This window comes from Uranotaenia lowii, chromosome 2 (assembly GCF_029784155.1).
Source record: "Uranotaenia lowii strain MFRU-FL chromosome 2, ASM2978415v1, whole genome shotgun sequence".
Classification (NCBI taxonomy): Eukaryota; Metazoa; Arthropoda; class Insecta; order Diptera; family Culicidae; genus Uranotaenia; species Uranotaenia lowii.
Genome location: NC_073692.1, coordinates 301744708 through 301761627, shown reverse-complemented (window position 1 = coordinate 301761627; position 16920 = coordinate 301744708). Strand labels below are relative to the sequence as shown.

The 16920-nt window shown below is 39.8% G+C and overlaps 1 protein-coding gene across 2 annotated transcripts in view; it reads right to left on the bottom strand.

The window, feature by feature from the left end:
- Nucleotides 1–16920, bottom strand: part of LOC129748079 (coiled-coil and C2 domain-containing protein 1-like) — a 29900-nt gene that overhangs the window by 11031 nt on the left and 1949 nt on the right. Inside the window, exons 3-5 of one of the 2 annotated variants that reach the window (XM_055742552.1) lie at nt 16232–16878; nt 3637–3788; nt 2695–2920 (exon numbers count right to left, since the gene is read on the bottom strand). In XM_055742552.1, the coding sequence (XP_055598527.1) occupies nt 2695–2920; nt 3637–3788; nt 16232–16878 (1025 nt within the window). The remainder of the gene's footprint in view (nt 1–2694; nt 2921–3636; nt 3789–16231; nt 16879–16920) is intronic. The other variant, XM_055742553.1, reaches the window with a different exon arrangement.

Here is a 16920-nt window from a genome sequence, read left to right as displayed (position 1 = left end):
ATTTATATTCATATGTGTTTATCTTGGAGAACTAATTCCGGTTAAAAAAAATTATGAAACATGGATAAAAACAGTCCAACACCATTTGATTGGTTTCCAACAAAATATTAAAAATCTTTTTTTTTCAAAATTTTTCCTTATAATATTTCCACAATATTTGCAGGCTCTGATGCATATGAATACGCACTTTAGAAAACAAAAATAAAATTTTTGGTATTCCACTTGTTTTTGGCATTTTTGAATTTTGTTTACCTCAGAATAAATTTAAACATACACAAGCAGACCAGTTTTCAATAAAATTTAAAATATTAAATTTAACTAAAAGTAAAAGTACTTGCACTGAAATCCGGTTATCTTTCGCTACATAACAAATATTTTAAATTTCTTTTTCTCATATTGAAGGTGGATAAATTTTCTATCAATCATTTGAAGAATGGAAGTATTGTTGATATTTTAGAATCAACAATTATCAGCAAAACGATGAAAAACGATATTTTTTAAGAGAAACTTTAAATTTCATCAACGGTTTAGAACCATATATATGCGTGTTATTATTTTTTTTTTTTTTGTTTTAATGGATTTCTATGGTTTATTCAAACCAATGATAGTTTTTACCGTAATTGTTATAAAATTGTAGAAGTTGTGATTGTTTTACTGTGATATTAATGCTTCATTAAGGTATTTAATAATAAAAAAGAACTTCAGCGTACAGTAGAATAACTAAAATGAGTAAGGGATGAACAAAATATGATGAATCTTATGCGCTGCATGCAACCTTGCTATTAATCATTTGCAATTCACTTTTGTCAACAATACTGTTGATTTTTGTAAATTTAAGATCTTCAAAAAGATTGAAATGCATGTTATTGAGAAAAATTCCAAATATATCAGAGTTTTAGACGAGATTCATTCATTAAATAAAATTATTTCAAAAAAAAAATTATTAAACTCAATTTTAAACAAAGAATTAAAGATATTATTTAAATAATATAGTGAGTTGGAAACCGTAGAATCTAATATTATTTCACCTTAACAGTAATGCTTTTTGAATAAAATGGAGGAATCATAGATTACAGTAGGGTTACAAAATTTGGGCAAAAAAATGATAAAAATAAAAAGGTTAAAGAAACTCCAGGCTTATAATGATCATTGTATCAAAAGACAGTAACAAGCAAAATTTAAGCTAGAACGAACTGCTGTATGGATTTGCATTGAGTCTGGAGCGCAAATGGAATTTTGAGACATTTAAATCAGGAAAAGTATAAAAACTAATTTCTCATCAATTGTTTTAACCGGATTGTTTACTTTTGAATATTGATTTTCTGAATTTTTTTAAATCTTAAATTTAGACAAACGTTTCTACTCCAGGCACATCACGATAAGCGTTATCACAAAAAAAGTTATAGCACTTCCTAGTGTAAACTGATTTTCTAAATCTTTGAGCATTTTTTTAAATAAAATTTTCTAGATTGTTGCCACCATCAGAAAATCTAAAGACAATGAATTCAAATGGATTCATATTGTTCTAGATAATTCTAATAACTTCAGATAATTTGACCCTCTCAGGCTGCTGACAGGATTTGCCAGCCAATATTTAAATTTTAAGATTAGAAGATAATTTTAAGCAATTTTTACGTTTAAACAGCTGTGTTACTAGTTTTAAAAAATATTGAAAATTTTTCAAAGTTTTTAATGACATTGTTGAGTCATCAGTTCAATTTAAAAGTATTGAAAGTTAAAATTAAGATGATAAGCACCTCTGAAATTACAAAACACAAAATATATATTCATTTTTTGAAGAATTCAAATAAAAAAATTCCAAAAAAATATTTTGTATGGGGGGTCACCGACAAAATATTTTAATTTTTGGTGAAAATGAACCGGAAAAAGCTCTTCTTTCTGCCCATGCAAAAATTAGCGTTACTGTATTTTTTTTTTTGCTTTAAGTCCTTCTACGAAACACACCGTGCAATATTTATATTGCAGATTTTTTTATAAACAAAATTTCGACCTAAAAACTTTAATTTTAATCGAGTTTACAAGAGTAGAAAATAAATACGATTTAATTTAATCTCTTACTTTTATTTCTAAATCTTTGATAAATTTTTACCAATGCCTCAAATGGTCATTCTTGTGGCTTAAAGAATTAGCTTAGATATTACTTTCAAATTTAAGTAAATAAAAATACCTTTAATTTAACTGTTAAAACTTCCGAAAAAAATATTGGCAACTTCAGGACCTATTTTCGAAAGTTAGAATTCAAAATAAATGTTGTAGGTTTATTTAAAATCATACTCAAATTAATCCAGTTGCATTCCATAACAAGTGTTGATTCGAAACATCTCAAATAGTTATATGCCGCATCTGTAATTTGATATACGGTTTTAAACTACTTGAGGGGGACCCAATAAAAAAAATCTTTGGCACACTAATCATGGTGTGCAGAAGTAAAAATTTGATAAGTTCAAACAGCTGTTAGTAATGTAACTAACGTTTAGAGATACTCATTGGCAGAGGACCAAAAATGAACTTACTATTTTTAATTGAAAAATATTAGGATAAAAACAATTAACAAAATTTCACAAAAATTTCATTTGCAAATCCCCTGATTCATTTTTACTTCAACCACAAATCCAACCAAAGACTACCGAGCCCACAATACCGAATAGGCCTTAAATATTCATTCATACGCACCGGAAAGGCATCGTGGATCTCGCACTGCGTCTCCAGGGGCTGCAGCTTGACCTGTATCGTCCCGATGAGCGTATCCGAGCGAAGAAAACCTCTAAAACAGGAAAAGGAAAAAATACTCGTTGATTCGGGTGCAGCACGGCTAGATGACGACTCTGATAGACGGCGGTGGCCACAGCAAAGGCCAAAGCAGCATGGCCACTGATGACAACATCCAGTACCCCAACATCTGCAACACGTTCGAACGCGCGCACACCGAGCATTTGATTGAGGGTGGTCGGGCATGTGTATGTGCATCCGTGTAGACGGTCATAAATGGGGATCCATGAAAAAAAGGACCGGGTTGTTGGCCACGAATAGTGAGCGCCGGAATAGAAGGAAAGAAAGAAAAAAAAAAGATATCTATTGACCTGTCGTTTTGAAGTGAATTTCTGGTTTGGTCGGGCCCCGGAGATCCGAGCAATGGCGATGCGCTTAATGCGTTGCGACAATGTCAAATGACTGGGAAAAAGCGTTGGTCGGCTTGGTTCGACTAAAACCCGGAAGTGAATGTCCCCTTTTTTTATTGAAGCGTAATCAAATTATGCCCGGTCTCAACCAAATTTGGTCGCACTCGGTTGGTGGTAATCGAAGGCTTTTTTTCTATCGCTTACCAAAGATTAAACGCATCTCTGTGTATTTCGAACGTGTGCAGAAAAGTTGAAGTGCTGGAAATGCATTTGTCTTGTATCTCAGAGTTTTTGCCAATGTATTCAAACTAAAATGAACGTTGAAAGGTTATTTGATTTCATTGAAATTTCAAAAGTGACATGGCTGTCCCGGAGGATTAAGGTTTAGTAGTTTCGTCCTTGAGGGCCATCTGGTAGATTGTTTTTTGTTCAATAGCAATGTAAGCTCATGCACTGTCAAGTTAATGCACTAAGGCAAGTGTAACGTATTGCTTACCCTTTGGAATAGACTTCGCACTTCATTGTTTGCCGTTTGAAGATTCGCTGACAGGCGCGTTGTGCGCGCTGAATTTCGATGCTCTGACAATGCTGGTAATCCGGATTGTCGGTATCTTTTATAAGATTAGTTCGTGCCTTGAAGGGATCGTCCTATACGGTAAACAGAAAGAAAATACAAGAATTTTAAAGTATATTCTAAGTTTGCTTATGATAGGCATAAGTATTCGACTTAAGTTAACTCATGGCATTTATTCAAAGAGACTCAAAATAATTCTTGATATTTATATATTTTTCTATGTTTGTAAAGACTGTTCAAGAAATTATAAGCACACTTTCTTTTTTTTGTAAATTCTTTATTTGAAACGGCTCATACCTTTAGGCTTTAAGGAGCCAAACTCGTTTTGTTTGATTACAATTGTGTGCTTATATCTAGTTCACTTTTTTAAGAAAAAAGAAGATAGGTAGGAAAAACAAAAAATAAAAAGAATTATAGTCGAAGATCAATAGCTTTTAGGAAAAGGTATATTTCGAACATATAGTCCAAGTCCATCACAGCTAACACATCCCTCACTGGAACGTCGGGTGGTTTTCCTCGGGCCCGAAAGGAATCTATGAAGTTCGCTCTGGTGACAAGGTGGTCCTCACACGACCAAACAATATGCTCGATGTCATGGTAACCTAGGCCACAACCGCATAAATTGCTGCCAGCAATATTTATACGATAGAGTACCGCATTCAAGGAAGAATGATTGGACATGAGGCGGGAAAATATACGAATAAAATCCCGACTCAAGTTCAATATATTAAACCAGGGTTTAAGGCTTACCTTTGGGATAATCGAGTGGAGCCACCGACCCTTCTCATCCTCGTCCCATTTGCGCTGCCAGTTGATAAGAGAGTTTCTCCGAGCCAAGAAGTAAAATTCGTTGAATACGATTTCACGCTGGTAAATGTTGCCTTCCATCGCACCCACCTTTGCAAGGGAATCTGCCCTCTCATTGCCTACTATCGAGCAATGTGAGGGAACCCAGACAAAGGTGATGGAAAAACAACGTCTTGATAAAGTAGTCAATATATAGCGTATCTTTTCGCGTGAATTTTCCTGGTCTTATGGAACGGATTGCTTCAACAGAGCTGAGACTATCAGTTATAATATAGTAGTGTTCCACAGGTCGAGCGGCGTTACTATCCAGAGCGCAATGAATAGCAGCTAATTCTGCGATGTACACAGAACATGGTGACTGGAGACTGTAAGAGGCGCTAAATATTTCGTTGAACACTCCAAATCCTGTTGCTTCCTCTATAATTGATCCATCGGTAAAGTAAATCTTGTCAGCATTGACGTGTCTATATTTAGCTTCGAAAATTCTTGGAATCAAAAGAGGACGATGCGGATCCGGGATTCCACGAATTTCCTGCTGCATAGACATATCAAACTGGACAGAAGAATTGTCGTAGTCAGGGCTACAAACACGAGTGGGAGAATACGAAGAAGGGTTTACCTGCATTGACATGAGAACATGGTATTTAGACATAAATCTGGTTTGAAGATTTTGCTCAAGTAACCTTTCGAAATTCACAATCACCAATGGGTTCATGACCTCACACCTAATGAGGAACCTGAGTGATAGTAAATTGAATCGATCCTTCAGAGGAAGTATTCCTGCCAAAACTTCAAGACTCATATTATGCGTTGAGGGCATACAGCCCAACGGTACTGGATACGCTCGAGTTTGACGATGTGAGTTTTGGCAGCTGATTGGAAACAGAAACTACCATATTCCATCACTGAGAGAATAGTTGTTCGATACAATTTTAAAAGATCTTCTGGTTGGGCTCCCCACCAGGTGCCAGTGATTGATCGGAGAAAATTGATTCTTTGTTGGCATTTTCCTTTCAGATACTCAATATGGGCCCTCCAGGTACACTTGGAATCAAACCAAACCCCAGGATACTTGAAACACCTCGATTGAGTGATCGTTCTGCCTAGGAGTTGAAGCTTAGGTTGAGCAGGTCTATGTTTCTTAGAAAAAACAACCATCTCCGTTTTCTGAGGGGAAAACTCAATCCCAAGCTTTGGGGCCCAGGAAGACAATCTGTCTAAAGTATCTTGTAAAAGTATGTGCAGATGAGACTCAGTAGATCCTGTGACAGACACCACGCCGTCATCTGCAAGTTGTCTTAAAGTGCAGCCTTCAGAGAGACAACTGTCGATTTCACTTACATAAAAGTTGTACAAAAGTGGACTTAAACATGAACCCTGTGGGAGGCCCATATAAGATGTTCTTCTGACTGCAATATCTCCGTGAGCAAAGTTCAAATGTTTCTCACAAAGCAAGCTGTATAAGATGTTGTTCTATAGAGAAGGCAGACCCCGGGAGTGCAACTTGTCTGACAACACCTCTATTGAGACTGCATCAAAAGCTCCCTTTATGTCTAGAAACACTGAAGCCATTTTCTCACGTTTTGCGTACGCCATTTGTATCTCTGAAGACAGCAAAGCAAGACAATCGTTTGTTCCTTTGCCCCTTCGAAACCGAAATTGAGTATCTGAAAGGAGACCATTTGTTTCTACCCATTTATCCAAACGAAACAAGATCATTTTCTCCATCAATTGTCGTATACAAGACAACATCGCTATTGGACGGTACGAATTGGGATCAGACGCTGGTTTTCCAGGCTTTTGGATGGCAATGACTCTCACTTGTCTCCAATCCTGGGGAACAATGTTTAGCTCCAAGAATTGTTTAAATAAATTTAACAAGCAAAATTTAGCTGCATCCGGAAGATTTTTCAACAAGTTAAATTTAATTTTATCAATTCCCGGAGCTGAATTGTTGCAAGAGAGGAGGGCAAGTGAGAATTTGACCATCGAAAAGCTGGAGTCCAGACCACACCTATCTGGAGGCACGTTCCGAATTATTTTTTGCACAGGTGTAGAATCTGGACAGACTTTCCGTGCGAAGTTAAATATCCATCTTTGTGAATATTCCTCACTTTCATTCGTAGATGATTGATTACGCATGCTTCGTGCCACTTTCCATAGGGTACTCAAGGATGTTTCTCGACGTGATAAACCACCCACAAAATTCCTCCAATACGCTTGTTTCTTCCCCTTGATTAGATTTTTGAACTGATTTTCAAGGGAAACGTATGCCTCAAAATGGACAAGAGTTCCATGTTTTCGAAAATCTTTAAATTCTGTTGATTTGTCCTTATAAAGCTTGGAACACTGGGAGTCCCACCATGGATTAGGAGGCCTTCAACGCACAGAAACAAGAAAGAAAGTGGTACTCCTCCAAAGGAGGTAAAACATGCATAGACTCGATGGCTGTTAAAATTTCATCCGAGTACTTTTTCCAGTCGATGTGTCTTGTAAGGTCATATGTCATATTAATTGTGTTTGAAGAGTTGACCCCATTGGTGATTGTGATTTCGATAGACAAGTGATCACTACCATTAGGATTATGGACCACCTTCCACTAGCAATCAAATGATAGTGAATTTGAGCAGAGCGAGAGGTCAATTGCACTTTGTCTTGCAGGAGGTTTAGGTACTCGTGTTTTTTCACCCGTGTTCAAAACTGTTAAATTGAAACTGTCGCAAATGTCATAGATAAGAGTAGAACGACTATCGTCTATTTGTTCTCCCCAAACAGTTCCATGTAAATTGAAGTCACCCAGGATCAACCTTGGCTCAGGAAGCACTGAGCACAGGTCCTCTAGGTGACTTCGATCCACTGCAACTCTCTGAGGCCAGTACACACTGACAACACATAAGTCCTTACCTCTTATAGTTCAATTCCGCCTGATAAAGGAAGGTGAATTCTGTAAAAAGGGTGGCGCTTATTGATCTCCAAAAGCACCCCTCCATAAGAGTCGACACGATCCAGATGGATAATATTAAAATCGTGGAAAGAGATGTTAGATTGAGAAGAAAGCCAAGTTTCGGACTACGCAAAAATATCGCAACGAGTTTTATGAAGTAAATAAATCTTTGAATCCAATTTTGGAATAAGACTACGACAATTCCACTGTAGAACAGTGATATCTCCGACCTCTGGGCGTAAATTAGCCATCGAAAGAGACAAACACTGATAGGAGGGGCCAAGTTTGCATCAATTGCTTCAAAAATGTCTTTACTACAGGAAGCATCGTTGTAATAATGCCTCTGATGGATTCCGCTACATTAAAACACGTAAAAATTCCATTTAAAATGTCGGACAATTTAAAAAGCCCTGATTGGGTGGATGATTCTGGCAAAACTACGTTAGAGTTTTGGTTTTGCGAGGTTTCCGCTGATGTTGATTTGTTCTGTAGTGATTCTCTACCGCTGAAGCCAGGAGGAACTTGTTTTTCTTTGATAGCAACAGTCGGGTTTCTCTCAATCCTGTTTGGAGAGATAACAGCAGGAATTTTAGATGGTATTTTGGGAGAAGGCACTTTAGTACGCTTCCGAGAGCCTCCTGCAGAGAAGACTGGTTGTACTTCATCAGCCGTGTCTGTGTCATCATTATCAACTGGCAGCACTGAAAAACTGTTACCAGATTGAGATTGGGCCGGTGGAGAGGCGCTCTTTAGTATGGCGGCATAAGAACGTTTAGAACGTTCTTTTAAAGAGCGCCTCTGTTTATCCCAGCTGCCTTTAAATGCCTCGCAAGAGGAGATATCATGGGGTGAGCCCCCGCAATAGACACATTTCTGTTCTACTGCTGAGCATGCTCCTTCCTCATGATTCTCCCCGCAGTGCAAGCAACGCTTCTTATTGCAGCAATGCGAAGCAGTGTGCCCCAATTTGATGCAATTTCTTGCACTGCATTGGGCGAGGCACGTAAAGGCGTACTGGAAGCCTTAAAATTCCGTCAATCAAGACGTAATGAGGGAGGGCAGTTCCCGCAAATGTTACGCGAATCGAGGCTGAAGGCTTATACTTTGTAACGCCATCAACGACAAAGGCAGTCATGAGTTGGCGACAATTCAAGATTTTGACCGAAGCCGAATCAAGGCTCTTAAACTTGCCTACGCCGTGAGACTTAACGTATTCAGCCTCCAGACTCGATTCGGTGACCACACCCTCTATCTCCACGTCTCGAGACGGAATATAGAGCTGATATTCTAATTTAAAAAAATTGCTAGCAAGAATATCGTTTGCGGCCTTCCGGTCGCCTACCACAACGCGCATTTTGTTTGGCCTTACCTTAGTTACGCTGGTCACGGAGGGCCACCTCGTCAGATCTTTCGTGATCTGCACAACGTTTAAATTTTTACCATTAGCTTTGGTCCGGATAAAAACCACCCAAGGCCCAGAAGAGGTTGTGTTTTCCGGATAGGTTCGGATTCGGGTTGTCTTATTCGCTGCTGCAGATGGTGAAGAAAGTTCAGCTGCCGGAGAATCAGAAGCATTCGAAGGACCAGCTATTGCTGATTCCTCCATATCCTCCCCCTCTCCGCTGCTGATTCCCTCACCATCCACAACAGGCGGGTGTGACCCCCCGCCTTCGCTCATATTTTTTTTTGCGGAGACACGAATGTCTTCCGTTTCAAAAATAAAAGCGAAGCTCAATGTGTTCAAAATTTAAAAAAAAGAGAAAAATAAAAGAAGCAAGAAAAAGGGAAAAAGAATTAAAAAAGTATTACCAACTAGCACTTTGTTTTATTCAATTGTCTCCTCCAGTGTTTTGACGATCAATCCAACCACGTGGTCTCCCTTTGTCGGTTGAAGATGGCTGCCACGCTTTGGTCCCGATAACGATTGTTACTGGAAGAAAACAATCGAACGATGATGTGCAGGGGGATTTGCCAAACAATGGCGGCGCCCCTGATGGTGATCAGCTGTTGTTGGCGATGTCGGTTTGCCAAAAAAAACCCGCTTGCGATGGGAAAAAAGCAATCCACCACTTCGATAACCAAACTTTTTATCACAAGCGTGGTTATCTATAATCCTTCTGCCTTGGCAGGTGGCAGGTAAACCAGTGTCCAATTTTACAACACGGTACACAATTCCGGAATAAAAAGATGCGTAAACTACGTGTGTTCTCGACGAGAGATGCGAGACGAATGAAAGCACACTTTCAAAATAATACATAAAAAATATTGTTTTATTTAATTTTATTTACTTTATTTGGCACACTGTATCATTACACTGTACTCTTATGTGATGAAAATCTTTAATCATAAGCCAGACTTCGTACTTTTCCTCGAACATGTCTCGTAAGCTTCTGCACAGTTGCATAACCCACCACTTTCACCACTTTTTGTCAATCCTTTTTAAATTTTCCGATGTCATCAGCTGGTTTTATGTATTTTCCTAGCTTTGCTTTGATTGAAGCCCAAAATGTCTCGACTGGTCGTGCCCGTGCCTCGGGGCAATTTGGCGGATTCATGGTTTTTGGCACAAAACAGACGTTTTAGCTTTTGTACCACCCTAGTATGTCTCTGACGTAATTACATGATGCCAAATCGGGCCAAAATATGACGGGTCCATCATGCTGCTTGATCATCGGCATTGCATTAATATTAATTTTTTGTTTATCGTGTTTGTACTTCTATACATATTTGAATTCGATTCAAGTGACACAGATTTTTCTTCTTTTCAGCTTTGATTTTTGCTATTACTATAATTATTTCACGTAGCTAATCATTTATATTCAAAAATTTGTTTAAAGGAACCACCTAGGTGGGATTAGTTTTGTTCAAATTCTAAAGATTACAACTTATGACTAACTAACCCTACTATCTACAATGAATCTACTATATACAAGTTACTTATCAAGACATGTTCGGAAGTTTGGCATTTATCTACAAATTTGGATCTAATGTCAGATATCTTGATATAAATTTTTGGAATGTCCGCCTCTTGGTGTAGGTTAGATATCCTGGTATTGAAGGGACGATCTAGGATCATCCTCAGAAGCCTGTTCTGCGTCCTCTGTAACTTGTTCCTTTGAGTTTGTGCGCATGATCCGCACACCGGAGCAGCGGTAAAGATCGCGGGTGAAAATATTTGTTTTTAGACGGCCAGTTTGTTATCTCTACAAAGGCGAGATCTACACTGTAAATTTTTGCCTCGATTTCCAGCAAAAAAAATTGCTGGAAACGTTCAGCAATCCAAATTTTTGCTGGAAACCAGCAATCGGTTTTCGAATTGCTGGATTTTTCAGCATTCGGTTATGTGCTTGTCATTTTTGCTGAAAAATCAGCAATCGGTTTTCAAATTGCTGGACTTTCCAGCAATTGATCTAGTTTGCTGGAAAATCAGCAATCGAGTTGTCAATTTGGAGTTTGTTTTTGTTTCGTACGCTGAAGTAAGGTGAGATTCTATTTTACGAATTTAGGTTAAATTAATATAATTATTTTATTTTCCTCTATATTCTAGCAACCAGGCATCAAGTCAAGGGTAAGTTTTTATTGTACAGGTAGATATTCCATAGAAGACACTAACCAAATCTATTTTTACAGGTGGCGGATGATCAACATTTTGGCACAAAGCGGCCACCCCAGAGCCGGTGTTAGAAAGTTGTGAAAAAAAAGTTTTTTTTGGAAAATAAATTAATCCCTTATTGAAAATGGGAGAAAATAGTTGTTTTTATTGCTTATTATATGCACAGCCAATATTAAACTTTAATATTGAATTGAAATATAAATTGCATACTAAATACTGCCGGTTGTGTTGAAAGAAATAGCTGGTTTCCAGCAATCTGGATTGCTGATTTTCCAGCAATTTGAATTGCTGGAAACCAGCATTAACGTTTGCTGTTTTTTTCCAGCAATTGAAATTGCTGGAAATGTTGCTGGAAAGTCAGCGGGACAAAAACCAGCAAAATTTTGCTGGTTTCCAGCAAAAAAAAATTTGCTGTGTACGTTTGATCAACGGATACAAACATCTGGTCAGAACGGAGCATTTCACCAGTGTCCTCCCAATATGAAAGCGAAATAATACCTTTTGGTCAATCAACAACCCAACATATGTTACTTCAGCGGCCTTGTGCCTTCCATAGTCACAACGCAAGATGGAGGAAGAACTAATTTAGGAGATTGCCTGTGCAGGAAAATTATGGTTTGTGTTTTGAAGAAGTTAATCTTTATTTTCCAATTGTTTGTGTAGTTTATAAAGGCGTCAAGGCATCGTTGAAGTTTATTAGTAATTTCACGTGACTTCCTCCCCTTGACGGCAATTGCAGTGTTATCCGCAAACAGAAAACACACGCTGCCATCTCCAAGGGGAGATATGTCAGCTATAAAGCAGAGGGCCTAACAGGCTGCCCTGAGGAACACCTGGGATAGAGCGTTCTTAATAGAGAACCATCCAACGAAACTTTGCGTTAATTGTGAAGCCATTTTTGTTCGCCCACTGTAGAATACATTCAATTCCGTATTGCAGTTTTTTACGACACACAGCTATAAATTTGCTTCCCACTTCTAGCAAGATATCATCAGCGTAAATAAGTACTGTGATATTTCTGGGGATAGATTCAAATATCCCATTCATTACTAGAATGAACAGGGTGGGTGATAGTACTGAGCCTTGTGGGACACCTGTATTTTGGGGCCGAGTAGATGAAAGTGTACCAGCTATTGCAACATAAAACCTACGGTTTTTCAAAAAATCCATTACAATTTGATAAATTCTATTCCCCATTCGGGCTTTTCCTAATGTCCTAAGAATTCCGGGGCGCCATGTTCGGTCGAAGGCTTTAGCGAGATCTAGTGAAACTATTTCAGAGTGCAGTTTTTCGTGCCGATGTTCAGTGATGATATCTTTAAGTTTACTTAGGTAGCTAGTGGTGCCCATTCCACTTCGGAATGCATGTTGATTTGGATGGAGGAGGTTTTTTGTTTCGAGGTGCTGTCGCAATCTTCTGTTAATCTGCCTTTCATATATTTTTTCTAAACAAGAGGTGAGTGCAATCGGTCGAAGGTTGTCGGCTGCTTCTGGTGCTCCTCCATGTTTTGGTATTGGAATAATTTTGCTTATTTTCCATTCTTGAGCAGAGGTGCAAAGCATCGCATCATTTTGTAAGCAACGTTTGACTTTTTCCCGACCACATCAAACTAACTTCATCTTCGGAAGCGTCGGCTTGCGAACATAGCACGCCGACTTTTGATTGTAAATGAACGCAGCGCAACGACGCTGTGGCACGATTGGTTCAAATGACTGCATCTCTAAAGTTCATTCCGATGCTTTGCGAACAGTTCGCCTACTGATTTTAAGGCGACGTCAACCGAAGGATCCGTTCGTTTGAATTTATCGGGGATAAGTTCAAACGACCTTATCGAGATAGGGTCGTTTGAACATTCAATTGAATGTTCACTTTTGAACGTTCAATTGAATGTTCGTCTGATGCGTTCGGCAGCCTAAGGCAAGAAGCCGAGCCGTGTAAGGATGGGATGGATTTTTGATATGGTGCATTGCTTGCGTGTGGTGTTCGGACGTCGCTCGACGATAGAGGGTGTCGGGTGTTTTGTAGCGCGCGTATGAATAGGTAAAGAGAATGAGGCGCAGCTACAGTTTCATTTGAAGGTCCAATTTTACTGAATAAAATGCAAACCGCCGGGCTTGTAAGAGATTGTTTATTCTTTTTCATTCCAATTTGCGGATATTGGCTGTTTGCTTTAGTTCTGAACCTAAAACTAAAGCAAACCATCATTATCCGCAAAATTTAATTTCAGGATCAGTATGCATGAAAATCTGTTTTCAGATTTCAGATTCAGATTTCAGATTCAGATTTCAGATTTCAGATTCAGATTTCAGATTCAGATTTCAGATTCAGATTCAGATTTCAGATTCAGATTTTAGATTCAGATTTCAGATTCAGATTTCAGATCCTGATTCAGATATCGGATTCAGGTTTCATATTAAGTATTCAGTTTTAGAATTAAGGTTAAGATTTTGGGTTTAGATTTCAGATTCATATTTGATATGCTGCTTACTGAAAATTACTTTTTGTTTGGAGCCGAAGGGGTATAAGTGCAGACCCCTTTGCCACCAACCCAAACGTCATTTACTGTACGAAGTGTTCATTCCATCGGGACGGAATAAAAAGGAATTTAATTGGCATTTGAAAAGTAAATCATGTTTGAAAATTTACTACCAACAGTTAATCATTTTATTGCATTTACTGATAGCAACATACCCAGATGGTCGTGCCATCTACCAGAGCTGCAGCAACACACACGAGCTTTGAACAGCTTTTATAGTGATGGGAAAGATGCAAAAGCGCGTGATCGGATGGTGGCCGATCAACTCACGAATGTGCCGGTTGAGAATCAAGGGCCGGTTCTTCAACATTAGCATCATCAACGTGCACAGCCTGTTGGCACCGCTGGCAACCATGAATCGAGCGGCGACGCTGCAAAGCGAAGGCGGCGAAGCTCTGTCGAGTTTTGCCAATCTGACAGATTTGGCAGTTGAAAGTTGGGGCAGAAGAAAATCATTAATAGTAGGAAATCCAACGCGTTCAGATCGTTGCCCCTAGAAGTAAATCAAACCTTTTAAACAAGTTTGTTAGTTTTCGCGAGTTTAGTGTGTCGGTTTATTTGCACCACAAAATCGTAAGTAAAACGATATTCCCTTTGAAAAACAGGTTACCTAATCTGAAATAAATTATAATTTAGGCGAGCATAGCAGAAGGCAATTCATTACTGTTCGGTTAGAAACCATTAAAAAGGAAAACCATTTAAAGTGAGTAAACTTAATAATATCTCTCGTAATTTAAACTAAATAAATACATTTTCTAGTTTTTAGCTGCGGCTACGACAGGCTACAAAAAGCGGTTTTTCTTCTATCCGAACACAGCCCTCACCCCGGAAGTACCGGTGACGACAAAGACGAATTTTACGCGCAGCTGGAGCGTGAATACGACCGTTGCCCAAAACATGATCGTCATCGAGGATTTTAATGCACAGGTCGGTCAGGAGGAGGAATTCAAACCGACAATTGGAAGGTTCAGTGCGCACCAGCTGACCAATGCCGGGAACACCAAGTCCCTACGCACCATCTATTCATCGACTTCAAAGCCGCATACGACACGATCGACCGTAACGAGCTATGGAAAATCATGGACGAGAACGGCTTTTCCCGGAAGCTGATCAGACTGATCAAGGCGACGATGGATGAAACGCAGTGCGCTGTGTGCGGATTTCGGGTGAATTGTCGAGTTCATTCGAATCGCGCAGGGGGCTTCGACAAGGTGATGGTCTATCCTGCATTATGTTCAACGTGGCGCTTGAAGGTGTTATTCGACGAGCGGTGGGCAAAATGCGGGGCACGATTTCAACTGATCCAGTCAACTTATCTGTTTTGCCGATGACATTGCGGCGGTGGAGGAGATCTACCGCAAACTGACACGCAAAGCAGGAAGGATTGGGTTGAAGATTAATACGTCCAAGACGAAGTACATGCTGACCTGCGGATCCGAGACCGACCGAGCCCGCTTGTCCAGTAATAACAAGGTCACGATCGACGGCGACGAGCTGGAGATAGTCGAAGACTTTGTCTATCTCGGCTTACTGGTGACCGCAGACAGTGACACCAGCCGTGAGATCCGAAGGCGAATTATCAGCGGAAGTCGTGCCTACTATGGACTCCACAAGCAACTGCGGTCGAGAAGACTTAGCCCTCGCACGAAGTGTAACCTGTATATGACGCTCATTTGATCGGTTGTTCTCTACGGGCACGAGACATGGATATTGCTCGAGGAGGACCTGCGTACACTCGGAGTATTCGAGCGACGAGTGTTAAGAATCATCTTCGGCTGCGTACAGGAGAACGAAGTGTGGAGGCGAAGGATGAACCACGAGCTCGCGCGACTCTACGGCGAACCCAGTATCCAGAAGGTGGTGAAGGCTGGCCGGATACGCTGAGCGGGACATGTTGCGAGAATGCCGGACGGCTGTCCTGCAAAACAGGCGTTCGCTACGAATCCGGTAGGAACAAGACGAGCGGGGGCGCAACGAGCGAGGTGGTTAGACCAAGTGGAGTGTGATCTGGCGAACGTGGGGTGTCCGAGAAATTGGAGAACGGTTGCCATGGACCGAGTTGGCAAGTCAGTTACTTCCTGAGCCGATGTCCGTGAATTTGGGCCCAAGAGTAAACATCGATCACAGTTGTACCGGATAAGTTTTTCAATTACTGTTCGCCAACTGCATCGTTGATATGAGTCGCGAATGACATAAAGATGTTAAAACTTCTATAATCGAAACAAAAAAAAAAGTAACATATTCAACCAAGAAAACTCAAAACTGTTGAAAAGATCCTGAGAAATCAAAGGTAAAATCTACCGTCCACACTTACTCCATAAAGTAGGGTAAGTGAAGAAACCAACAGTTCATAACAATTTACGTGATAACTTTTCTCGCTTTGCTTCCATCAAGCTCATCTCTTCAGTAACATGTTCTGCATCACATTTAACGTGATTTTATCAAAATTGATCCACTTCTGGTTTTGTAATGATTTTTTAAAGTTGAACTACACGAAAAACCGTACACACTTACCCCGGTGTACCGTAGTGAATAATAATGATTACTCATTTTTGAATAAATCTGTTATAAATCGATTGTGATCTAACGCTTTACAAAGACAAAAAAATTACTCACCTGCGGATAAGGGAACTCGATCTTCACATAGGTGTCAACGTCTTTCGGATTCGGAACATTATAGTTTATGCCCCGGACGATGGATACCTCCACCTCGTTGTCCGTTAGATCTGTATTACACTTCACTACATTGAACTGCTTCATTTCATAATGGAACTTTGGAACAGGCAATCGTTTCCGATGTGCCAGCCGCACAAAGTCTAGATCTTTCTGGACACTCAGCGCCAAATTCTCGAACCGATTCGTTCCGGCTACATCGCCCATAGCTCGGTGATGATCTCTCGTGTTACGGCACATAATCAACTGCTTTGACAGTTGTTCCTCCAGTCGGGTATTGATGTCTATATCGGCATCATCGGCCGGAGTGCAATCCTCCTGGGCCACAATGGTGAAGCTGTCCTCCAAAGCGTTTCGTTTCCCAGGTGCAATGGGAATGGTGCTCATATCGATTGGAATTCCTCCACGCGCCGTTTCGATAAGCTTTTCCAAGCCTTTGAATACTCGCAGATACTCTTTGGCATCTTCTAGTTCACCGGACTTTTTCGCTTCCATGGCGGCTTGGCGAAACTCTTTTTGACGTTCCAGAAGAGCTGCTATTTGTTTGGCGTTCTGGGTAGCTGGTTTTGTTTCACGACTTGGTCCGGGAACTGAAATATTTTTTAACAATAGAGAATAAAAGCAAAAATTAT